General features: G+C 42.0%; 2 protein-coding genes across 5 annotated transcripts in view; one reads left to right on the top strand and one right to left on the bottom strand.

Annotated features, from left to right (window-relative positions):
- NFKBID (NFKB inhibitor delta) overlaps positions 1-8,158 on the top strand; it is a 29,160-nt gene extending 21,002 nt beyond the window's left edge. Inside the window, exons 7-8 of the mRNA XM_033962910.1 lie at positions 1,124-1,288; positions 8,023-8,158. Of these exons, the coding sequence (XP_033818801.1) occupies positions 1,124-1,288; positions 8,023-8,088 (231 nt within the window). The 3' untranslated portion in view covers positions 8,089-8,158. The remainder of the gene's footprint in view (positions 1-1,123; positions 1,289-8,022) is intronic.
- A 10,761-nt stretch (positions 8,159-18,919) lies between these two features.
- NPHS1 (NPHS1 adhesion molecule, nephrin) overlaps positions 18,920-27,166 on the bottom strand; it is a 164,167-nt gene continuing 155,920 nt past the window's right edge. For 3 of the 4 annotated variants that reach the window (XM_033914958.1, XM_033914959.1, XM_033914960.1), the window contains one exon: positions 18,920-19,167. In XM_033914958.1, coding sequence (XP_033770849.1) covers positions 19,033-19,167 — 135 coding nt within the window. In that variant the 3' untranslated portion in view covers positions 18,920-19,032. Of the gene's footprint in view, positions 19,168-20,354; positions 20,513-27,166 lie in introns of all 4 variants that reach the window. The other variant, XR_004536509.1, reaches the window with a different exon arrangement.

The raw sequence follows: 27,166 nt of genomic DNA, 5'->3' as shown, positions 1-27,166 counted from the left end.
TCCCAGCATGCACAAAATAATCACGCACTATGGCACACGCTAGAAAAATTATTACCGCCTGCTTAAAAGGAGGCGGTAGTAGCTAGCAGGTGCAGCAATTTAGCGCATGCTATTCCGCGCGTTAAGGCCCTAGCGCACCTTTGTAAAAGTGTTATTCTTATGCAATAACTAAAGCTCTCTCTCCCCCTATTTGGAAAATCTGAACACTGCCCTCACAGCATCTCCTCCCTTACTTGGAGATCCAGTCAACTCAGGAATTAAGCTGGGGTCCTTTCGCTGGACCAGCAAGCCACCCACTCCCTTCTTTGCTATCCATTTTTCTTTTATTTTCTTCTTTAGTCTTCTCCCATAAACACACACATATGTCTCCCATCTCTAGGATCTAGCAGTGTACTGCATTGGATGAAGGAGATACAGTGGTGCCTCGCATAACGAACGCCTCGCACAACGAACGCTGCACACAACGAACTTCATGTCTTGATTCACACAACGAACTTCGTTTCACACAACGAACTTCACACAACGAACTTCATTTCACACAACGAACTTCGTTTCACACAACGAACTTCACACAACGAACTTCGTTTCACACAACGAACTTCGTTTCACACAACGAAGTCGCCCGAGCTGCCGATGTATTGCATCCTTCCGCGCAGGCAGTCGTTAGTCACTGCGCTTAACTGCCCTCTCTCACTGTATACAGTCGTCCTTTTAAGATAAACTCAATATTTTTTATAGATCATGGCTTCTAAAAAAAGCAGGAAGGTGATTTCTGTTGAAATGAAACGGGAAATAATTAGAAGGAGTGAATGTGGGGGTAAAACAGTGTGACCTCGTCAAAGAGTTTGGCCTCGGCAAGACCACCATTTTCACCATTTTGACAAATTTATCTTTTTTTATGTCATCTTAGCATATTTTATGCTGCAGAACGAATTATTTTTTTTTAACATGTATTGTTATGGGAAAACGCGTTTCCCATAACGAACTTTTCGCATAACAAACTTGCTCCTGGAACGAATTAAGTTCGTTGTGTGAGGCACCACTGTATTATAAAAAGACCTATGGGTTCATTTTTATGCACTTCCTCTAGTCCCATAAATAACATATTTCTCTTTGTTGACAGGCTCATGGGAACACTGCTCTTCATATGGCTGCTGGCCTCCCTGAGCACCCATATCAGGAGCACATCATTCGACTGTTGCTGAGTCATGGTGCAGACCCAACTATCCGCAATCTGGAAAATGATCAAGCAGTACACCTACTGCCACCAGGAAAGGCAGGAGAACAGGTAGGATATTGACATACCTACTTTTTCATTGCCCCTTTATCCATGAAAGGCAGCGTATCCCCGCAGTGCCCTTTCTCCATGGATCAGCAGGAAAGTCAGTCCTATATGTGAGATGACATCATCTATTCTAGTAAATCGTACTCCACACCACAGATCTTCTATAGCTTGAAATATTCTTAAATATTCACTGCAATGTGTGTATCCAATCAGAACATACATCTATCATCTCAAGCTTCTGAAATTTCCACCCACAACCTCAGAGACACCACTCCAGGCTCACATAGTTCATAGCCTTAAGCTTGACATGTCAATTCTTCACTGGTTCTTCTTATAAAATGAAGAGAAACAAATCACCTGACAAGATGGTATATTCAAAATAAAATTGTAGATCAATTATTAGTAATCTGTAATCGATCATTAAAAGTTTCATAGTACCCGAAGATTGGAAAGTGGCCAGCACAACACTAATTGATAAAAAGGGTTCCAGGGATGATCCAAGAAACAGCAGATCAGTCAGTCTGATGTCAATGCTGGACAAGATAATTGAAAATATTCCTAGGAACAAAATTAGTAGAGATAAACATGATTTAAGCCTCCTTTTACGAAACTGCAATAGCAGTTTCTAGCATGGGGAGCCTCGCTGAATGGCCAGCACTGCTCCTGACGCTCTCAGGAACTCAATGAGCGTAGGGAGCCGCGCAGGCCTTTCAGCGCGGCTCCCCACCCTAGAAACTGCTATCGCAGTTTTGTAAAAAAGGTGGGTTAATGTCACTAAAATCATCCATAGTACCTGAAGATTGTAGGGTGGCCAATGTTACGCCAGTTTTTTAAAAGGATTCCAGGGGAGATCTGTGAAATTACAGACCAGTAAGCCTGACTTCAATGCCGGACAAAATAATGGAAACAATGATAAAATATAAAGGGATGCAGCAAAAAAAATTGAACTGGCTGCTAGGAATTATTAGGAAAAGGAATATAAAAGCAAAGATCAGATTAGAAAGTTATGTAGAAAACTAGGGCATAGCAGATCCATTTCCATAATTGAAAATTACATAACACTTATAGCAGGGGTAGGGAACTCCGGTCCTCGAGAGCTGTAATCCAGTCGGGTTTTCAGGATTTCCCCAATGAATATGCATTGAAAGCAGTGCATGCGAATAGATCTCATGCATATTCATTGGGGAAATTCTGAAAACCCGACTGGAATACAGCTCTCGAGGACCAGAGTGCCCTACCCCTGACTTATAGAATATTCATACAAAAAAAACACTGACTTTATTTACATATTCAATAAATTAAAAGCAGCATTAAAAAAATAGATTTCTCTAGACCAGCATCCAGCAACCCTTTGATACAAATACTTTTGCAGCCTAACGCGTTTCAGTATTCTGCCTGCACAAGGGGCTCTTTCCTTGCACTGGTCTGGTCATTTATGAACAGCAATATACTGCACATGGAACAGATGTCAACAGTCACTTTCCAGAAGATTTGCATAGAAACATTATAGTGGATAAAGGCCAAATGGCCCATCTAGTCTGCCCAGTCACAGCATCCACTATCTCCTACTTTACCTAAGAGATCTCATAGGCCTGTCCCACGCTTTCTTGAATTCAGACACAGTCTTCATCTTCTCCACAACCTCTATCGGGAGACTATTCTATGCATCTACAACCCTTTCTGTAAAAAAATATTTCCTTAGATTACTCCTGAGCCTATCTTCATTCTATACTCTCTCAATTTGGAGCTTCCTTTCAAATGAAAGAGACTCATCTGATGTGCATTTATGCCACATAGGTACTTAAATGTCTCTATCAAATCTCCCCTTTCCTGCCACTCCTCCAAAATATACATATTGAAGACCACCGACCATTGTAGTAGCCTTCCTCCAAACTAACTCCATTTTGTTTATATCTTTTTGAAGGTGCAGTCTCCAGAATTGCACACAATATTCTAAATGAGGTCTCACCAGAGTTTTATACAGTGGCATCAATATCTCCTTTTCAAACCTCTTGCTATGCACCCTAGCATTCTTCTAGCTTTCACCATCACCTTTTCAACCTGTTTGGCCACCTTCAGATCATCATTTACCCAAGTTCCACTCTTCTTCCATGCACAAAAGTTCTTCCCCCCTAAACTGTACAGTTCTCTTTGGTTTCTGCAGCTCAAATGCATGACCTTGCATTTCTTAGCATTAAATCTTAACTGCCAAATTTCTAACCACTTTTCAAGCTTTGCTAGGTCCTCCCTCATGTTATTCACACCATCAGGGGTATCTACTCTATTGCAGATTTTGGTATCATCCGCAAAGAGTCAAATCTTACCCAACAGCCCTTCAGCAATATCACTTACAAAAATGTTAAAAAGAACAGGCCCAAGAACCAAATCTTGAAGCACATCATCCTTTTCCTCAGAGCGATCCCCATTAATCACTACCCTCTGTCATTTTACATGCAACCAGTTCCTGATCCAGTCTGTCACTTTTTGATGCCCAAACCAAGGGCACTAAGCTTATTTATTAGACACATGTGTGAAACATTGTTGAAGGCTTTGCTAAAATCCAAATACACTACATCAATCACACTCCCTCTATCCAACTCTCTGGTCAAAGAAATTGACCAGATTTGTCTGACAAGACCTATCTCTAGTGAATCCATATTGCCTCAGGTCCTGTAACCCACTGTATTCCAGAAATGTCACTGTTCTCTTTTTTAAAAGTGTTTCCATTAATTTACTTTCCATAGAAGTCAGACTTACTGGCTTGTAGTTCCCTACTTCTTCCTTACTTCCACTTTTATGGAGAGGGACTACATCCACCCTTCTCCAGTCCTCCAATACCATTCCCGAATCTAAAGAAGCATTGAAAAGGTGAGGCAGTGGAGCTACCAGAACTTCCCTAAGTTCCTTTAGTACCCTTGAATGTACATCATCTGACCCCATTGCTTTGTTCACTTTTAGTTTAGCTAGCTCCTCATGAACACAATCCTCTGAAAATCTCTCTTCTGACCACTGTATCACGCTAGCCACTGGTGCAGTCAATATCAAAAACAGTGAGTTCATTTACTTTGCTACTCAGGTAAATGGGCCTTTTAAAAAAAAGCTCACCCTCCATACTGGTAAAAATATATGATAGTTTTTTGAGCTAGTCTGACATCAACTGATTCATTTCTGCCCCCAGGAAGGTTTTACCCCTAGAAGTCATCTAATCTGTCTAATAGCCTTAGCTATGGTTGTAGCCTCAGTTCAGTTAGAGATTATTGTGGTTCTTTTTATAAGGAGATCCTGTTTTCACTGTCTCATACAAGCTCATTTCTCAGGAGTCATTTAATTTCTGAGAGGGACTTGTCTCCTCCACATCTTCAAATGGTTTCATTGAGGGACTGATCTAATAGAAGATAGACTCATTAAACACTCACCAGCATGGACCCTGTATGGGTCTGGCTCTGTATCAGAGCATTCTTAGAAGATGGACCATGATTCCATGGAGCTACAGTTTGACAAGATTATTTTCCCCTATATATGAGACAGTTGATCTCATTATGCATAACTACTCCACACTGTAGGCATTATCCCATGCAAGAGATCATCCACTAACAACATAGAGTTTTAATGTCTCTGTCCAAAAGTGTAAATTCTGTTATCATGAAAGGAGGTATGTCCCTCAGTCTCAGTGTTGTTCACCTTGGAAAAAGAGGTTGAAACTAGTGTAAATTTTTTTTTTTTTTTTTTTTTTTAATATATGGACTTGATTTCATAGTCAAATCCACCTTTTTTGACTTAAAGAGCAATGTAAATGGCCTAGTTTCAGGATAAATTCAAGGTGGTGACAGGCATGCAAATCTGCGTCATCCATATTCATTGGGGATATTTTGAAAACCTGAGTGGCTGGGAGTCCTCCAGGACAGGTTTAAGAACCACTGGTATATTAGGTATGCTGTTACCAAGTTTTCTATAATAGAATCTAGATGCCCAGATGCTGTTACAAAATAGGCTCTCACAGCATCAGGGCACCTAAATAGAGGTATCTAGTTATAAAATTGTTCCTATACCGCCAAGGAATATATGAAATCTCTGTTCTTCTGGGCCAATTTTATAACATAAATGCTAATATTGACATGATCATTGTGTACCCAACTGCCACCTAAGTACTATTCTGTAAGTACCTGCTTAACTTACATAATGTGGTCAGTTCCTGCAGTTACAAGATATACAGCGGTGGAGTGGTGGGGCTGAGGCTTCCTTGCTAAAAGCAAGATAGATTGAGATAATAAAGCAAATATGTCCAGCACTGACCACATTCTAATGAGATACTAATATATGGTGGTTGGAATAACTTTTTATAGCCAGAATATATAACTTACATAATGGGCATTTCCAAGTGGGTATACCTTTGGGTAAAGCTTGGGCAGAGCTCAAACTTACACGTGGAACTTGAAAACTACAGTAAATTATTTGAGCATCTGCAGCAATTATGCACTAACTCACCAGCTCTCTGTTTGACCTAGGTACTCATGCTTAAATGCCTATACATTTAGTGGTGCCTCACACAACGAACTTAATCCGTTCCAGGAGCAAGTTTGTTATGTGAAACGTTCGTTGTGTGAAACGCGTTTTCCCATAAGAATACATGTAAAAGAAAATAATTCGTTCTGCAGCCCTACATTTCCCTCCCTCCACCTCACCTTATATGCAGAGTTTGCCAGCTTTCTTTTTCACCCAGCCGCACGCTTTCAAAAAGCTGTGCACGCGCAGCTGCTGGAGTTGATCAATGTTCTCCTCTCCTGCAACTTCCGGTTTCCGGTTGCGTCAGAGGAGAAGATTGAACAACAGAGCATGCGCGCATGTGCTGCTCTTTGAAAGTGTGTGGCTGGCCGAAAAAGAAAGCCGGAAAACTCGGCATCTAAGGTAAGGTGGAGGGAGATGATGGAACACTGCATTCAGACAGGAGGGTGCTGCTGTTCCCGGCTTCGGCGAGAGTAGTTCCGCCCCCCCCCGGGCCCCTCGGGCGACTTCGTTGTGTGAAACGAAGTTCGTTATAGGGAGCAAGACAAAAAGTTCGTTATGCGCAGCGTTCGCTGTACGAGGCGTCCGTTATGCGAGGCACCACTGTACCTCGTTTTGCTAGTATTCTGAAATGGAAAGAAAGCACCTAGCCCTCCTTTAAGGAACAGGCTCCCACCATTAATCTTCTTGATATCTAACTGTAGACATCCTGTTATGGAAATGACCTTTCACATCACCCTAATAGACTCAGGTTATCTATCAGAAAATTGCAAACTTGAGCTCTGAAATGAATGCCTAGCAGTTTGCTCTGATAAAGCAGGCTAGTCCTGTATAAAGACATGCCGAAGCCCACAACATGAGAGCTATGGCTTCCACAACTCATCATGAATTAACACTTGGGAGATCAGTGCATTTCATTGCCTCAGGTATAAAAATTTGATTATGAGCCCTCCAGGGACAAGAAAATACGTGTTGTACCTGAATATAATTTACCTTTAGCTACTACTGAACAGATGTGAGCAAATCCGACTAAAAAAAAAAAAAAGTAGGACAACCCTGAGCTTAGGATTTCACATACATGGGACTGACTTTCCTACTTTCCTGTAACTGATGTTCTCTGTGAGCAGCTGAATAAGCCAGTCACATTCTGCTTCCCATTTTCCTTGAAGTTGCAACAAAATGTTCTTATGCACGGCTCAGCAAGCCTGGCATGAGGTGTCCTTCACATATATGCAGAAGAGTCAAGATATTGACTAGTTATTGCTCAGTTCTGTTGGAGACATCATTCCATGTATGTAACCGATTTATCCTACTGTCTACAGAGAACATCAACTACCAGCAAACAACTTCATTTTCCTTCCTTTGGGAAAGACAGGACAGCAGAACATACCCCCCCCCCCCCAAACCCTTTTTTCTACTCACTCCTTTCACTTGGCAGAGATGGGAGTGAGTAGCAAGTCCACACTGACGATACACCCCGCTTCTCAGGGTTCAATAAATGGATGGCTAAAGGGCCTTCACAACCATTTAAATCCACACTAAATATGTGTTTCCAAATTATATGGATAAAATTGTCCAACTTAGGTCCTTACAGTTGCCTCCTTGTTTAATGTAGCTTATTGCTAACTGTTGATTTCTAATTTAATATTCGTCAAAATGAAATGAAAAACAACAGAAAGTCTTTTCTTTACTTATCTTTAATATGCATACATGCTAGAGATACTGCATATTAAAGATAAATAAAGAAAAGACTTTCTGTTGTTTTTCATTTCATTTTGACGAATATTAAATTAGAAATCAACAGTTAGCAATAAGCTACATTAAACAAGGAGGCAACTGTAAGGACCTAAGTTGGACAATTTTATCCATATAATTTGGAAACACATATTTAGTGTGGATTTAAATGGTTGTGAAGGCCCTTTAGCCATCCTTTTATTGAACCCTGAGAAGCGAGGTCTATTGTCAGTGTGGATATTTCCAGTTTACCTCACTTCATCATCTTCTGCATCCATTTAGTGATTCAGTGAGTTGCAAGTCCTCATCTTTGGTTTTTTACCCACTTTTCCCAGGAGATTTTGCCTGATACATACTCACCCTGATATATGTATGTACACACTAACACAGATATATAGATGCACAATAGACATGGAAGCACAGTCACTCCCATCTTCTTTATTAGCTTGACTATAGAATTGCTTTTTTCTAATAGGTTAATGTTCTGTTGTTTTTGGCAGATGAAACCCTTGTTGAAAAGGGGTCGTGTGATGTCTTCCTCTCGAAACCCATCCGTCTCCTTATAGGAATGTAACAGACCTGGACTGCTTTTCTAGTCCCGAGTATACTGCTTCCACCAGCGGAAGGATACTGTACCTCCTACAATGGAACCTTTTATATTTTATTCTTAGCAGATTTTCTTTTCTGCATTTCATTTCTGTACACTTCAGATTATTTAAATTTTAACTCAGCTAATTTATTCTGTGTTCTTGGGAACTGTTAGCAATAGGTTGTTTGAATCAAATACAGTGAAAAATGTCTACTTTGCAATGTGTGAGTGAAATTAGATGAAAAAACAAATTCACCTCTAAATCTTTTATAAATGGTGGATTCAAGAACGCTTACCATTGGGGAGAAATAACCCAATGGTAAGCATTCTTATGTCCTAATCCCAACCCAATCGTAAGCGTTCTTGCAAATCTTTTATAAATGGTGGATTCAAGAACGCTTACCATTGGGGAGAAATAACCCAATGGTAAGCATTCTTATGTCCTAATCCCAACCCGATCGTAAGCGTTCTTGCAAATCTTTTATAAATGGTGGATTCAAGAACGCTTACCATTGGGGAGAAATAACCCAATGGTAAGCATTCTTATGTCCTAATCCCAACCCAATCGTAAGCGTTCTTGCAAATCTTTTATAAATGGTGGATTCAAGAACGCTTACCATTGGGGTGAAATAACCCAATGGTAAGCATTCTTATGTCCTAATCCCAACCCAATCGTAAGCGTTCTTGCAAATCTTTTATAAATGGTGGATTCAAGAACGCTTACCATTGGGGTGAAATAACCCAATGGTAAGCATTCTTATGTCCTAATCCCAACCCAATCGTAAGCGTTCTTGCAATCCACCATTTATAAAAGATTTAGAGGGGAATTTGTTTTTTCTATCTATTACCCTCTGGGACATTTGATTTTCGTGTGAAATTAGATGAAGGCAGCCACGTGACAAGCAACAAAATCCTATACTGATTGATACAGTAACACATAAATGCACACATGAAATAAATGATTTTTTATTTCATCAGAAATTGTGGAAGAAGTTAGGGCTTTATCTTTCTGTGGAAACTTTGACCTAGAATTTAATACCAAATTTCTTAGACAAGCAACTGATATTTGATGAGCAGTATAAATGTTTTGCAATGTCATAATACATTATATATAATATAAAAATATATGGAGTGTTATTGTACATCCCCAGTCAAGAAGTCTAGCCTTGTATGTGTTGAGTTATCCATCGTTCAAACACTCACTCATGATGAATCACCTGATTTCTGTGAAATCACACCTGATGATGCAATAAGCAAACTGATTTATCATTTCTGTGAAATGAAACCCTCAGCAAAATTGAGTGCATTGCTTTATAGCTTTAGCATTGTCTCTCTTTAAGGGAATGAATCATATTGATTCCGGAGGTGCCTCTAACCCCTGAGGCCCTCACTTCCTCCATTCTATGGATGGGCCCCTCACCAAGATCAGGATAGCGGTCTAGTAACAGATTTCACCTCTGAAAGGGTGTGGTGGGGTAGGGTAAAGCCAAAAAGAGCTTATTTTCATATATAACTCCACTCAATAAGTGAGAGTAGAGCATTTTTAATGATGATTGATGAGATTATAGGCATTGAGAGGGCAGCTCTATAATGGGGCCCCTGTATTTAAACACCTAGAAGGTGCCTATTTATATGGAAAGTAGGTGTCAGTTTTCTTTATAGAATACAAGCATGGCAGTGCTGATAGTCACCTATATTTTAGATTTGAGCACATTTGCCAGTCATAGAGCTGGTATAAATGTTCAAACCTAGACTGCCAAGAAATGTATATAAATTATAGGGTTCAGTATTCAAAACAATTTAAACAGCAAGGAGATGCTCCTGGCTATTTGTTTGTTCAGGGCTATCTGGGAATATTCAGTGGCACTTAACTGGTCAGTGCTCCTGAATATCCCTTATAACCAGTTAGTTTGAGGGTATTCCAGAGACAGAAGAAAGACAGAGCGATTTTCGGTCCACTAACCAACTGAGCAAAACGGGGTCAGGTCAAAAGCACGCCAGGACAAAGGCGCGCACAGACAACTGAACGCAACGCGGAGGTGCGTGCCGAAGAAAATGACTGTTTTAAAGGGCTCCGACGGGGAGTGTGGTGGTGGGGGGGAACCCCCCACTATACTTTATACAGATCGCGCCGCATTGTGGGGGCATTGTGGGGAGGTTGGGGGGTTGTAACCCCCCACATTTACTGAAAACTTCACTTTTTCCCTAAAAAACAGGGAAACAGTTAAGTTTACAGTATAATGAGGGCGGTTACAACCCCCCACAATGCCACCACGATCTGTATTAAGTAAAGTGGGGGGTTCCCCAACAAAAACCCTCGTCGGAGCCCCTAAAAACACTCTTTTTCTTCGGAGCGTGCTTCCATCTTGCGCTCAGTTGTCGGCGCGTGCCTTTGTCTTTGGTGGTTTTGTCTATGAACCGAGCAAAACAGCTGTCCTAACTGTATGCAGTGAGTTAGCTGGTGACCAGTCTGAATATTGGTTGGTACCCAGCTAACGTCCAGGGCCATACCTAGATATTCAGTGCTGGGAAATGAGCATTGAGTATCCAGTGTGTTCAGCCTGTGGGCTGAATATTGGCCTTATAGTGTTCCATAATTTACATGCAAAATTGTGCACCCCACCCATGTGCCACTCCTCTGTAAGCCCGCCTTCAAACTATGTACCATTGCATTTATAAGCACCAGGTTGTTGAATAGTGTATAGTCAGAGTATGTGCAAGTATTCAGGTCATTTATGTATTTTCCTGGTGCCAAATCTTGCTTTCTTTTTAGAATTATCCCCTTGATGGTACAGTATGGAGTTTCCCTTTCACAAAGTGCCTGGCTGCTGAGTATCATGGGGAGGCAGGTGTAGAGATTTCTTAATGAAACCCCTTCACTTACTTCTACTAGTCCATTTCAGCCCTACCACCAGTGCCACCCATTTTGCCCACCAAAGACCTAGGGCAATTTTTAAGGGTATTTTTTCCACAGATAAGCCAGTATTTATTGGTGGAAATCTCTTTGTAAATTGCCTTTGTTATTGCACGATCAAGCTATCTGGACATCTGTCTGTAAGCAAAGTGGATTGTAACTCACTGCAATACAACCTGAATACAAGTCCAAATTATACACATGAATGTTGTTGCCTCGAATCTGGATGTTTTGTAAGCAAGTGCAATGTTTGAAATTCAGACAGTAAAAGAATATTTTCTTAGTAATAAACTAATTTTTGTTCTGATTAATAAATGTATTTTAAACAGAGGCTTAGGTTGTGATTGGTTCTTTCATAGCTGGAATGATTGTGAAAATTCTGGGGAGGGAGAAGGGCCCAGATACCTAACTACCTTTTAGATCAGAGGCTTCCTAGGAGATAGAAACATGGACTCACACTCTCCACAGCCCTGTTTATTATCTGGAACCTGAGATGAGTCACTGTATCAAAGCAGAGAAGCTAATGATAGAAAAAGGTCACTTGGCCCATTAAGTTTGTTAATTTGTATCCCTCGCAATGGTGTCACTCTAGTCACACAACTCAGATCCTGGAAAATAAGAAAGCTCAGGTATGGTTTGGATTTAGAGAGTGACCACCTGAGAAGGCTGGATACTTTGGGTTATAGAGACATGATGGCAAGTCAGTATCGCTATTATGCTAAGAAAATAACAACCAAACAACAAGAGTCCAACAGGACCAGAACCCACAGGTTCAAGAACAAACAAAACAAAGTGGGATTGGGCAATGAACACTCAAAGATCAAAGGATAATAAAAACAACTTGTTTATTTCAAAAAAGGACGAATATCAACATCTTGGAGTGTTCATTGCCCGATCCCAATAAAATAACAACCACACAATATGAACTGTAATCACCAAAGTCTGTGAAAACAGATACAATACACTTGTATCTTCATACTATGCTGTCAAACATCTTAATCCATCTCTTCTTCCTCCCCAAAACCAGCTTTCTGGGGTAAATTTGGGAAGCCTTTTCTACATATAAAAAATGTTACACATGCAGAAAATAGCTTTTGTAAAATTACACAAGTGTACATATTTTTGTCCAACAAGCTCATCCTGATACAAACAATGAATTACATCGACAAGCAAGGAGGATGGACATCTTCCTCTTGTGTCTAGAAGGGGACATGCATTCTGTCCCATTCATCTCATCCCTTTTCAGCTCACCGGCTTCTGTGAATGGCATCACCCGCATGTGAGAATATATGCCTGCTGTCCTCAGAGAACACTTGCTACAGGTAAGTATCTTTGCTGTCTTGTCAACTGGAAGGGGATGAGGTGAATGGGGCAGAACATCTGTCCCCTTCCAGACACAACAGGAAGGTGCCCAAACTCCTTGTTTGTTGATGTGTAACTCATTGCCTATATCAGGGTAAACTTGGATGCATATGGCCAGTAGGAAAAAGGCAGTATTGATGCCCCTGTATAAGACTCTGGTGACACCTCATTTAGAAGCGGGTATACATTCAAAAATTATGAAGATTTTCAAATATTTTCAAAATATGCTGATTGTAAAATATCACAATAATATTTTAGGAAGGTGGAAGGACCTCAGACTTCCCTTCCCAACTCACAACAGAGCAGCATGTGCTGGTCTATTCAATGGGTGTCTTTTCAATCATAGGTCTACCACCCCCTCCATTTTTAAGTTAAATGTGCAATAAGTCCAATTTTTAAAATATCAATCAATAAAGACAGGAACTTAGCTTTGATCAATAAACTTCTAATCTCTGATGTCAAAGGAGCCTGTTTCATCTTGAGCTTCTTCAGGAGACCAGCACATGTTGCTCTATTGGAGATGCCATTGACCAAACAGAGATAGTTCTCATGGTAACAAGAGCTCTGAGTTTGTTACGATCTGGGAGGATGTTATTTGACGCTTAGGGCTCCTTTTACGAAGACGTGTTAGCGGTTTAATGCGTGTAATAGCGCACGCTAAACCACCAGCCATGTTAGCCGCTACCGCCTCCTCTTGATCAGGTGGTAGTTTTCCGGCTAGCGAGGGGGTTAGCGCATGATTAAAAGTTACGTGCGTTAAACCCGCTAACGTGCCTTCGTAAAAGGAGCCCTTAGTGTGGCCCAGGTAGTATGCTAAAGAATGTCTGCAGTCCAATGTGTGAAGAATTGCTTCTCCAGGATGGGAATGTGGCTTTGGAAAGAAAACAGGCAAAACTATGGACTGGTTGAGGTGGAATTCTAAAACAACTTTAGGGAGGAATATTGGACACTCTGCCACGGTAAAATTTTATGTAGGGAGGATCTGACACTAGACCTTGAAATTCACTGACATTGTATGCAGAGGTGAAGGCAATGAGGAAAACAACTTTCCCAAGTGAGAAGTTTGAGAGAGCAAGTTGTAAGTTGCTCAAAGGGAGACTTCATAAGAGTAGATAATACCACATTAAGATCCCAAGCAACAGGTGGAGGCTTGATAGGTGGTTTAGTGTAGTAAAGTCCTTTCAGTAACCTGGATTCTAAGGGATGAAAAGACAGAGGTTTCTTGTCCAAGGGAGAGTGAAATATATTGATAGCGCTGAAATGTACTTGTACCGTGTTGTATTTTAGACCAGAGTTATAGAGGTGAAGAAAGTAGTCCAGGATGGATGGAAACAGACATGTGACAGGTTTAAGAGAATAGGAGTGCACACCAGAAAGAAAATTTCATCCAATTGAAATGGTAACAGCACTGAGTAAAAGGTTTTCTGGACGTTTCAAAGACTGCAGATATGAAGCCAAGAGAGATAAAATATTTTCTTGTTCAAAAGAAACCATGCTGTGAGTGCTAATGATCAAGGGTTAGAATGAAGGAGGGATCCCTTGTTCTGTGTTAGTAGCACTGAGAATGTTTGCAATTGGTACAGTTCCTGGATTGAGAGCTCTAGTAGTGGAAACCAAGGTTGACGCGGCAAGTGAGGTGCTTTGGGAAACATGTGCCTTGATCCTGGAAAAGTTTGAGTAGAATCTTCCCTATAAGACGTAACAGAAGAAATGCATAGAGGAATTTTGTCTTCCCAGTGAATGAGGAAAGCATCTAACTCCAGGTGATTGGTGGCATAGAGTCTAGAGCAATGAGCGGAAGTTTTTGGTTGTGGGGGGAAGCAAAGAGATCTATATCTAGAGTCCCCCATTTGGAGAAAATCTGACATAAGATAGTTGTGCTGAGAGACCATTTGTGAGGTTCAAGGAGTCTGCTCAATTTGTCTGCTAGTACATTTTGTTTCTCTGCTAGATAAACTGTTTTGAGAAATATGCCTCGAGCAGCCACCCAAATCAAAATCAGGATTGCTTCCATGCAAAAGGAATGAGAACCTATGCTCCCTTATTTGTTGAGATATGGTGACTTAATTATTTGATCAACAAGAACTACTTGTTGGAGGCGTTGGTCCTAGAATTTTTGAGAGCGTTGCCTATTGCTCGGACTTTGAGGAGATTGATAATGAGGGTTTATTCTTGGTGAAACTACTCCTTGAATGTGCAGACTGTCCAGATTAGCACCCCATCTGTGGTTAGGATACCCAGCCAAGCATTAGGGAACCACACTAACCAGGGATGGTGCTAAGCTCTAAAAATGCTCCTACAGGCTGGCTAATAGGTATCACAAGGAATTGACCTATTAGCTACAGACCACCGTCTGCTTCTTTTCCTCACATGTAGAGCTGGACCCACAAACAGGGAAGCTCCAAGCACCAAAAACTGAAGAAATCCAAAAGAACTCAAATAAAATAAAGAAAAAAGGCAAAGCAGAACAGAAACACTCCTTCAGGCTCATGTGCAGAAGGGAAAAACTGTAGATGGCTATTAGGACATCCAAGTGCCGACTTAGACAGGTTTTGGATGTTTTAAAGTTTTGATTATGCCCCTCAATAGCACTGACAATTTAGATGCAAAGCATTGATAAAGAAAGATAAAAGGTAATATGAAGATAAACTTGTCAGAGACAAAAACTCATAGTAACAACTTTTTCAGATACATCAGAAGCAGAAAACCTGTGAACGAATCCGTGGGACTGTTGGATGATCAAGAAGCAAAAGGAGGTGCTATGGGAGGATAAGGCCATAGTGGAGAGACTGAATTAATTCTTTGCTTTGGTCTTACGGAAGAAGATGTAAGAGATCTACGTGAACCGGAAATGATTTTCAGGATGATGTGGAGAAATTGAAAGAAATCTCGGTGAACATGGAAGATGAACTAAGCCAAATTGACAAGCTAAAGAATAATAAATCAACTTGATCGAAGAATATTGAAAGAACTCAAACATGAAATTGCTGATCTACTGTTAGTGATCTGTAGCCTATCATAAAATCATCCATAGTACTTGAGGATTGAAGGGTGGCCAATGTTGCCCAAATTTTTTTAAAGGATTCCAATGGAGATATGGGAAATTACACTTCAATATACCTGATTTCAGTGCCGAGCAAACAGTGGAAACAATTACAAAAAATAAAATCGTGAAATACGTAGACAAACAATGATTTAATAAGACAGAGTCAGCATGGATTCAGCCAAGGGAGGTCTTGCCTCATCAGTTTACTTGTTAAAACACATTCAGGCTTTGATAAAATCTAAATACACCACATCTAGCGCACATCCTCTATCCAATTCTCTGGTCACCCAGTCAAAGAAATTGATCACATTTGTCTGACAAGACCTATCTCTAGTGAATCCATGTTGTCTCCAGTCCTGTAATCCACAGGATTCCAGAAACTTGACCATTCTCTGTTTTAAAAGCGTTTCCATTAATTTGTTTACCACAGAAGGCAGAATTACCAGCCTGTAATTCTCTACTTCTTCCTTACTTCCACTTTTGTGGAGAGGGACCACATCCGCCCTTCTCCAGTCCTCCGGTACCACTCCTGACTCTAGAGACTCATTGAAAAGGTCAGTCAGCAAAGCTGCCAGAACTTCCCTAAGTTCCTTCAGCACTCTCGGATGTACACCATCCAGCCCCATTGAAAACCCTCTGAAAATCGATCAGAGTCTATTACTCCTCCATCCATCTTCTGCAGTCCCGCTCCCAGTGCTTCAACTGTGAACATAGAACAGAAATATTTGTTAAGCAATTTGGCCTTTTCTTTATCAGCTTCTACACGGCGGCATTTTATTTTTTCTATTACAGCTCCTCAAACTTGAAACTCCCTTCCTATTTATTTAAGAGAAGAAAATAACTTAGATAAATTTAAAAGTAAACTTAAGAGCTTTCTTTTTAAAGATGCCTATGATGCTTAGGAGTCCGTACCTACCGCTGTAAACTCTTACAAGGTTACTATCTTATTCCCCTCCTATTGTTTTCTACCATAATTATTCCTCTTTCTATCATCAATATTGTATTTCCTTACCCATTCATTCCTTCTATTTCTTCTGTTATTGTTTATATTGTTAGTTACTAATCTGTTATGTTTGCTTAGTGTCTACTTGTTTTTAATAACCCTAGTGTCTACTTGTTTTTAATAACCCCAGTTTTAATCTGTAATTTGAAAGATTTGTTCATTGCTTAGAAATTTGAGTAAGCAATTAATCAAATACACAATAAACTTGAAACTTAAACTTGAACATATTCTTCCCCTGGGTGTTCTGACCTCTTCTTCCAAGAGGTCTTCTCACTGGCTCCTCTGCTGTCATTTTACAGTAGTTCTGCATCTCAGACACTTTCCTACACACCAGCTATTACTAACATAGGAATTCTATGAGCATTGGAGCAACGTTGGAGTATTTAGCACTCCGGGCCATGGTTGACACCTCTACTGCAAATTAGTTGTTCACTGGTGCTCAGTCAATTTTCTTTTGGTCTGTGGTAAAAGTAAGATATAGAAGTAGACAGAAAGAAAGCTTCGCTACAGCACTGCTGATCATGACTTTCAAATTCATGTGCAAATTGAACCACAATGTTGTGTAATATTTTATTGCCAGTATTTGCTAAAGATTTTTCTCTAAACAAAGGGTAGAAAGTTCAGATATGAAAATTAAAGTCTTTATTTTAATATCTTACAATCTAGAAAATTATTTGGAGACAACAAATGTGCTAGTCTAGTTCTACTATGGGGCAAGGTGAGATCTAAGAGGTTAAAGCATAGAAATATAAAATGTAACTCATGGAATGTGAATTCAGATCCTGCTTCCAACTACAGACTGTCCATATGGTCTTAGAAATGTCACCATATCTCTCCATTTCTCAGTTTCCTAAACTATGGCAGGGTAGTAATCATAATCACTTGGGCCCAGATACACTAAACAGGGTTGGTAAGACTGCGTGGGTTCCCCGCAGTCTGATTTTTGGCTAATTTCAAAAGAGTGACTGATGCTCAAACAAGTTTGCATGCAAATGATTTGAACAGAAGATTGTCATAATCTTTGTCCAATCCCGCTGATGAATCGCTATGAGAGTGACTCTCACACTTGCGCAGAGCCAGGAAAAGAAGCCCGAACAGTTGAGAGGTAGGAGAAGCCCCGAAGCAGCCTCCTGCCACTCAGCTGTTCGGGACAGGAAATGTTTTTTCTTTTTTAAATAGACACAGATGTTGGGCATGTTATCCATGCACTCTATCAGTCATGCCGGCACCCCCTCCCAATGACAACCGCAGGTCCACGACCCCCCCCCCCCATGACAGCCACCCCCACAACAGTGAAGCACCCAGAGAGACAGAAGGGATGCCCACTCTTCTGCCTCAGAAGCCTGGTTATGCATCTGGGCCACCTGGAACCCCCCCCTCCCGATGCTCCCCCCTGACTCTTCCCCCGGCAGTACCCCACGCTCCCTCTGACACACACACACACACACCACTCTACATGAAGATCCACCACCCCACCAAGATGACCCCAAAAGACAGGCCTGGTAGTATGGAGGGTCAGCTCAGAACCCCCCCCCCCCTCAAGTAACCTTCTCAGCCCCCTCAAGTAACCTTCCCAGCCACTCCATATCTCATTGTAGAATCCGGCAAGAGGAATGCCCACTCCCTCTTGCCAGCAGGCCTACCTATTCAAAATGGCTGGGCCTTCCCCTTCCTGATGCACCAGGGAGAGGCCCAAGGCCCTGGTTGGCTAGGATATCTTAATCCCTTCCTATGGGAGGGGCCTTAGATATCTGGGCCAATCAGGGCCTTAGGCCACCTTCCCGGTGCATCCTGGTATGCGCTGAGGAGGGACCTAAGACTTCGATTGACCAGGGCTGTCTTATTGGTGGAGTGGTGGGAGGGGGGATCTTCATTTAAGTTGGGAAGTGTCAGGGGGGACCATGGAGGGGTTGCTGAGGCAAGAGGGGGTGGCAATCATTGTTGGGGGATTTGGGGACCTGTGTTTGTCATAGGGGTGCAGCAGCTCATCATTGGGGGGCTCAGCTCATGTTTTTTTGTTTTGGTTTTTTTAATAGGGCAGATATTGTGCATATGTATGCCCATAAAAAAAGGTATGGTAAATGTTATAAATATATTAATTTCTGGGCTGAACTATTGGTAGGACAGGTAAGTACCTGATATTGACCAGTCACTTAATTCAGATCGCTAAAAGTAATCACTTTTTTTGTGCCTCACAAAGTGATGTTAGAGCATCAATCGCTCGGCTAGTTTACATGGAATTTCAATATTAATGACCTTATTTGCATAGCTGGATCGGAGAATGAGCGATGAGGCAGAAAACCACGCAGTGAGCCGTTTTGAGCATCAGGTCAGCAAATCCGATTGTCGCTAAACTACTCGAAACCTGTTTAGCAATGATAGACGATTACTGGCTTTAGTATATCTGGGCCTTGGTTTCTTTTCTCCTCTCCTTTCATGTAGAAATTTCATGTAGTCTCAGAAAGCTTATGCTAGGCCTTATAGCTCAGAAGTGAAATTAAGCTTTAAAGCACTTTGAAGTCATGTTTGGATTAAAGGTGCTACATAATTTTGATAGTTTTTGCAATTACGGCAATCTTTTCATCTTTTGGGTGTTTTATACGAGCTGGCCCCTCATCTCAAAAGGCACCTCATAATCCTGGCTCAAGGGTGAGAACTCTGCCACATTTCCATAGTGTCTCATTGGTTCTCTTAAGCCAGCCAGTGACTTTCCTTTCTGGTGATAGACTCCCTGAAAGGAAGAGAAAACAAAAACAAAGCTGTGAGGTTGATTATTAGCTTCTATCAGATATATATATTTTACTATGTTCACCATGTATAATATAGCATGTTATGTTTGCCATGCTTGTAATACTTTTCTTATCATGCTATTCTATGCTTGAATATATGACTAGGTCTGCCATGCCAAGCTGCCATCCTATGTTTGTCATGCAATGATTGTCATGCTCACTGTGCAACATTTGTCATGTTATATTTTACTAGTCTTTGTTATATATGTATACTTGTAACCCATTCTGAGCTCTCCTGGGAGGATGGGATATAAAACCAAATAAATAAATAAAAATAACATTTGCAGACCCCCCACCCCAATTTTCCTCATAGGGTGTAACAGCCATATCACTGACCTGTGCTGGCAATATGCTACAGCCTGCCTCAGCTCCAACGGTAGCTGAAACTGGGAGAATAAATCACTGCCCCAAACAGAACATCCTTCCAGCGCTGAGTTTTAGGGTTTCAAGTCTGACCGGTGTCTGACTGAGCTTCCAACCCCCGCAGACCATGGACATGCAATAAAGGGGGAGGTGAAATGCAAATGGCATCCTGCGAGACCCCACTGAGCCCCTTAAGGATGCCTACTAGACCGCACTCAAACCCCTGCAAGCAGTAAGTGAGCAATGCTATCAGGGGGACAGCCCTAAGCTTCAAACAGGTTTCTGCAGGCTGGCTTACAGGTACCACAAGGGATTGGCCTGTCAGCTGCAGACCTGAGTCTGCTTCTCCTCCACACAGGCAGAGCTGGACCCTAGATTAGGGGAACTCTTAGCACCGATGAAAAAAATATGTGAAAAAAACTGAACAAAAATAAATAAATAAGCAGAGCAGATCAGAAACACTCCTTCAGGCTTGCATGCAGAAGGAAAAAACTGTACAGGGCAGCAGAGCCCTTGGTGAAGTAAGAGTGATTCAAAATCTGGAGTTGATTCCTTCTGTAAGACTCGCAAGCACAGGGATATAATCCGCTCAACCAGAATGACACACCTTTTACAATAGAATACCCATTTAACAGTACAGAAAAACTGGTATTTTTCATCTCTTCCCCCTCACCTCTTCCCCCTCTTGGCAACATCTGGGATCAAGATTCAAAGTGATTTCACTAGGAAAGGATCCTGCCTAGTTAAGGGAAGATTAGGTACTTACCTTGATAATTTTCTTTCTAGTAAATAGGCACATTATTCTGGAACTTGTAGGAAGCTACCCTCTGATTGCAAGATCTGGTGTAGAAAGCCTCATTTACATTTTCCCATCACTCAGCTGTCCTGTAAATCCTCAGTTTATCTCAAAGCAGATGGTCAGCTCTAGAGAATAAACATAACAGGGAGGGGTTCAGGGAGACTCTTCGAGAAACAAATCTGCTCTGCTCATATCACAATATTTAACACAAAAATAATAATGAAATATTAAAACATTTAGCCATACATGAGGTGGAATGAACAGGCTACCACTTGTACCTGAGCGCTACCATACCATATTGTTTCTTTTACCCCATAATTGTCAACAAGGATTCATTGCGGTTAACAATAACATTTGAGATCAATCATTACAATTACAATAAGATTCTAGAGATCATTGTAGGATAGCAGTCAGTCAGTTACAAGGAAAAGAGATAGTTTTTAAAACATTTTTCTAAAGTTCTAGTACGAAGGGGCCTGATGCAGATTCCAGGCTATTCCAGAATTGGGACCCTGGAACATAGTAGATTCAAATAGCTTTTTCCATTGAACTTGGTGGGAGGAAGGAAAAAAAAAATGCCATAAATAAAAGGTCAGCTTGAGGTGTTGTGTCTTTCTTGAGTTATGGAAGGAGCAGGGAACCTTGACGCAACCTGCACTTCTTGGAGTTCTGAAAGACACCCTCTAGTCTCTTCAAAATGGAGTGTTTCCTTTATCCTTAACAGTGCTGGATGGAGGAAAGAAACAAGGCATCTAGTAATATGGACAAGTCTGAGACAGCAAGCAGGCTAATGAACATCTGATAGGGCAGGCTTCAAGAATGATGTGCCTATTTACCTGAAAGAAGATCAAGTACCCAATCTTCCCTTCTAGTGAAATAGAAACAATTTGGAACCTATTGGATGTATCAAAGCAGTCCCCCATTATCTAAGGCAGGACAGATGAGCCTGCTGAAAGTACTGAAGATCCAAAAAATATCTAATTTGGCCACTACATCCACCCTATAAAAACTTTGTGAAAGTATGGAGGGAAGACCATGTGGCTGCTCTACAAATTTCCTCAGGGGAAACTAATTTGGACTCTGCCCAGGAAGAAGCTACACTCCTAGTGGAATGGGTCTTTACGTCTACTGAAGGTCACTTTCCACTGCTGATATAAGCTGAAGAAATGGCCAAATAAATCCATCTAGAAATGTTCACTTTTGAAGCCAGCTGAGCCACCAACATAAAGAGATAATCCGACAGTCAAAACTCATTCATCATTTACAGCTAATGAAGCAATACTCTGCAAACATCCAGTAACTTAAGAGCTTTGTCACCCTTCTTGGACCCTGAGGGCATGAAGGCCGGCAACCATACTTCCTGGTTGATGTGAAAACTGAAGACTACTTTCAACAAGAAAGAAGGGACTGTCCTCAGTGAAAACCCCATCTCCAAATCTCTGAGAAAAGGTTCTCTGCAGGTAAATAATAATAAATAATATAATAATAATTTATTTTTATATACTGCCATACCTAAGAGTTCTTGGCGGTTTACAACAATCAATCACAGTACAAATAATGCAATAGATACAATACAAATGCATGCATCGGATTAAAATCTTTTAAAGATTCTGCATGATAAAATGTTAACTATATTAAGAAATACAAACAATTTAAAAGAATAAAAGATAGATTTAAAAATAACAACATTAAGATCCTAACCTGTTAAATAGATATGGGGTTCACGTTTTTATCTGTTTCCTAAAGTCAAGCTAGGAGGAAGCTTCTAAAACAAATGTAGATCTAATCAATAAGGCACAGTTCAAACAAACAAAGCAGGCCTACCTGCCAGGCCTTATTAGGCACCTGGGCCTTTATCAGCCTCTCTCTTTTTTTATGCCAAAGAGGCAAAAAAAAAAAAAAAAAAAGAAAGAAACAACAAGCCGAAATTCCAAAAAGGAGAAACGGAAACACTCAGGCTTGCCGCCTGGTATACCCCAGCCGATACCTCCCCTCTTGACGACATAGTTCTCAACAAACAAGGCACAATTATTTGTAGGCAAAAAACAACAATAACAAAAGGCCCATAGGTCTCGGGTTACTTCCCGGTCACAGCAATATCCTTGCCTGTAGCTCAGACAGTCATCAAGCTGATGTGACCGCCACTAAACACACTATTTTAACTGTCAGGTCCATCAATAATGCTGGCTCCAAAGGCTCATACGAAGCTCTACCAAGAGTCCGCAGAACAACATTAAGATTCCATGTTGGAAAATGTTTTTGTATTGGAGGTTGCAGTCGTAATGCTTCCCTCACATCTGGGTGACAGGCCAAAGTCCTTCTATCTGTACTCTGAGAGAACCTACCTCTAGTCCTTTCTCAAGCCCTTCTTTAAGGAAAGCTAGGATGAGTGACACTAGTGCTGTAACCGGGTCCTCACTCTTCTGGGCACACCAGCCCTGGAAGCTTCTCCATTCCTTTGCATAGGCAACCAAGGTTGACTGCTTCTTGGACTTTAGGAGGGTGGCAATCACCATCTCTAAATAGCCTTTTTGCATTAAGGCTGTGTGCTCAAGAGCTATGCCATAAGACCAAAAGTGCTCCAGATCCTCCAGGGTGATTGGGCCTTATGAGATCAACCCCAGATGACAGGGAAATTTGAGGCCTTGGACACTCTTTAGATGGACCAGATCTGCATACCATGGATACCTTGGCCAGTCTAGTATGACAATAACTACCAACCTTGGATACCACATTATTTTTCGCAGGCCCATAGCAGGAACATTATAAAGAAGTCCTGTCTATGGCCACGGCTGAACTATGGTATCCAGACTTGCACTTCCTGGCTCAGAAGTGGATGAAAGAACTTAAGCTTGTACCCTTCAAGAACAATGTCCAACATCCAGCGGTCTGATGTGATTCTCACCCATGCTCCCCAGTAAGCCGACAACCTCACTCCTATCCTCAGAGGTAAGGCTCCTGACCTGACTCTAGAACTGAGCATCTTAGAACAGTTTCCACAGCTAGCATCATGCTTGTTGCAGGTTTTTGGGTCTCACTCTGTCTTGTCAAGTAGAAACCAATGTTTCAGCCATCATGCTGTCGTTTTCTTCAGGGTATGTTATGAGGTCTGCAATTTGTCTTTGTAAATAGTGGGTCCACTAACCTGATTGGTAACAGGGCAGTCTATTGGTCGTCAATTTGAATTTTGGTGGGAAAGTCAGTTGGTCATACATTACCATTTGTCAGAGTCATCAGACATTCCTTTGTTTCACAGTTCTGTGCGCTCCCTTTTGGTTTTGCTTTGGCCCCTGGCACCTTCTTTAAGGTGACTATGGTAGTAGTGGCAATACTGCAAAGGGAGGGAATCTCGGTACTTCCATACTTGGACGACTGGTTGGTTTGGGCAAAGTTGAGGCTCAAGAGCAGTGTGGCCTTGGAATGAGTGCTCAGCTTGCTGCAATCCCTACGCTGGGTGGTCAGTCTATAGAAGAGTCAGCTTCTCCTATCCTAGCAATTAGAATACTTGATAGTGTTCTTTGACAACAGTCGGGGGCATGTCATTCTGACTGAGACATGGATTCAGAAACTACAGAGGCAGATTCGGAGCCTCCTTCAGATCAAGTGTCCTCAAGCTGTGGTGAGAGCTATTTTTCTTTTACTACTGATTCCCAGCACAATAGTATGCAAATTATAGGCATGCTATAAGTGTGGAGAATCAGTGGTAACTGGGTGGAGGAACTTTGCCTGGCGCTTGCTCAGAAGAGCAATTGCTAGGCACAGATTCTCCCTCCTGTCAAGCTGCTCTCCTTGCCCTGAGCTGCAGGACTCCCTGAAGCTGCCAGCAGCTTCCCCTGTGGTTCAAGGCAGGAAGAGTAGCTTTTGGGGGGGGAGGGCTTCTGAGGCTCCCTGGGGCTTGCCCATTCTCTCTCCCTTTCAGGGCTTGCTTGTTGCTTCTGCTGTCCTCTCTCTTCTCAGCCCAGGCCCCCTTCTGCTGACCAGGCTTTCTCTCCAGGCAGCTATTTTCTCACTTCAGGGCCCACTTGCAGCTCTTTTCTTTCCTGCAGCCCTGTTCTCCTCCAGCCTCAAGAGCTCTCTCCCCTCAGCACTCACCTGTTTGCAGTGTTGTCGCCACTACCAACATCACCTTGAAGAAGGTGCAAAGGGCTAAAGCCAAACCAAAAGGGAATGCATAGAACTGATAGTGCTTCCCCATAACTATGAAACAAAGGAATAATAATAATAATAACAGTTTATATACCGCAATACCGTGAAGTTCTATGCGGTTTACAAAAGATTAGAGAAGGTACAGAATAATTGGACTTGAGAGCGGAAAGGGTGAGTGAGTAAGGGGGAGAACAGGTCAGTTGGCTAGGTATTTCAGGAACAGGTATGTTTTTGGACGCTTCCTAAATTCTTCGTAAGTAGTGGGCGAGAGCAATTGCTCTAGGTCTTTACTCCATAGGGCCACCCGGTGTAAGAGAAGGTGTTCGTGGTGTTTTTTCAGTTTGCAACCTCTAACTGGTGGGGAAACGAAGTTTGAATATGTGCTTCTCTTGCGTTTGCTGGTAGAGAAGCAGAAAAGGTCCGATATGTATTTAGGGGCTAGTTCATAACAAAGGAATGTCTGATGGCTCTGATGAATGGGAAGTGGAGATATGCCTCCGTAAGATCCAGAGAAGAGAGGAATTCCTCTGGTTACACGGCCACTATCACTGAATGCAAGGCCTCCATTCAAAAGGAGGGCATTGTGAGGATGTGGTGGACTGCCTTGAGATCCAGAATAGGTGGAAGGACCCTTCTTTCTTGAGCACCACAAAATATATGGAATAATTTTTGTGCCAAGCTCAATGGAAGGGATCGACATGACTGTTCAAAGCTGAATCAGATGTTCTAGGGTTATTCGGCTATCCTTATCCTCTAATGATCCCAACAGGAAGAAATGACAAAAGAGTCCAACAGAGGTTGACTGAATTCTAGGGCATACCCCTCTCAATCTCTAGAGCCCAATGATCACCAGTAATTTGGGTCCAGCCCTGGTAGAACTGCTGCAATCTTCTTCCGATGGCCAGCAATGGCTGGATCCTGAGACTTTCTTTAGGCGGAGCAACTGGGACCTGAGGTCAAGAGACCAGAACCTCTGCTCCCATGATGACCCCCTTGAAAGGATTGAGATCTCTGGAAAACATGACACTGCTGAGAAGCTCCACCTTGGCCGTGCCTGTATCTATGGACCTCCCAAAACTGCCCTCTACTAGAAGAACTGTGCAATGTAGCCTTCAGCTTATCCCCTGGCAATCTCAGAATCTTTATTTCATCTAAACCATGGACCATCTTATCCAACTCTTCTCCAAACAAGGAACTCTTGAAAAGGAACTTAACTAGCTTCGATTTAGAGTCCACATCCACTGACCAGCCTCAAAGCCATAAGCACCCTTCTAGCCACCACATTTAAGACCATAGCAGATGTCCTGAGAAGGTTATAGAGAGCATCACACAAAAAGGCAGAACCCATCTCAAGCTTTGCAACCTCCTAGTTAAACAGAGTCCAATCATCTCCAGATCTATCCAGCACCCGCTCGGACCAAAGAAAACAAGCCCTAGCCACCAAGCTGCACACACTGCCATCTGGACTGCTCAGACCACAATTTCAAAATTCTGCATCAAGAGAGCCTCCATCTTGCACTCCTGAGGATCCCTCAAGGTGGTACCTCTTCCAACAGGAAATGTGGTCCTCTTAATAATGGCCAAGACTACCTCATCAACCACTGGAAGCCGGAGGGAATCCTTATCCTGCTCAGGTAAGGGGTACAAACGCACCATGGACTTAGCCAAGTGAAAAGGGGCATCTGGAGAATTTTACTGGGCTTGGATAATGTCCCTAATATCCTGGTGCATAGGGGAAGAATGCAAGGACTTCCTGATCCCTTTAATCAAAAGATCTACCATACGAGGAGCCTCTGGGGAACTCTCCTTAAACTTTAAAACTGCAAACACTTGACTAATAATTCTGAGCTTCCTGGAGGACGGGATAGAAATAAAAAATAAAAAAATAAAATCAATCAATCTCTGTGAAACACACGCACTACAAAAGGCTCACCCTTCCAAGCTTCCGAATCCTGCAAATCCAGAAGATCTTCCAACTGTCCCCTCATATCTCCTGGCTTCAAAGGTGGGGAACCAGACCCCAAAGGGTCTTCATCTTCCGAGTCCAACCTCAACCTCTGAGGACCGAGGCAGAGGATGACGAAGATGGATAGACCCCCCCTTATGTCCCCTAAAGCCAAATCCTTCTACTGTTTGTGTGTACAAAATGCAGAGTACATTGCTAGGTTGAAATCTGGGGAAAAATCACAAACCACTTCCTGCATTCTATGATTGCTACTGCCAGAACCGCAGAAAAACTCATGGTAAAGAACCTTGGCTGGTCAGCGGCTGATAATGCAGCAGACATGGCAGACATTCCCACCAAAACTGCAAACTCCAAAACCGTGGCGATACTGGAATTCAGGGCCTCCTCATGTGATTCCAACTGCTGCTGCCCCGAAACCAACCCTACTACTGCTGCAGACTTCCCTACAGATCCTGTCCCCGAACTGCTGAACTTACAGACTCCAGACAAATCCACACCATGGAGGGAGCAAAAGGAGCACTTTTTTTTAGCCATTTGCAATCTGCAAGATCTCCGCAAGATCACTTTATTTTATTTAGAGAGGAGAAAATCAAACGGTGCTGTGGGGGGAAGAAGCACTCCCACCAGACTCCCAGCACTGCACCTGCTCTTTTCACTATCCTCTTTT

This window comes from Geotrypetes seraphini, chromosome 11 (assembly GCF_902459505.1).
Source record: "Geotrypetes seraphini chromosome 11, aGeoSer1.1, whole genome shotgun sequence".
NCBI lineage: Eukaryota > Metazoa > Chordata > Amphibia > Gymnophiona > Dermophiidae > Geotrypetes > Geotrypetes seraphini.
Note: the sequence above shows the minus strand (reverse complement) of the source record. Positions and strands in the feature narration are given on the sequence as shown.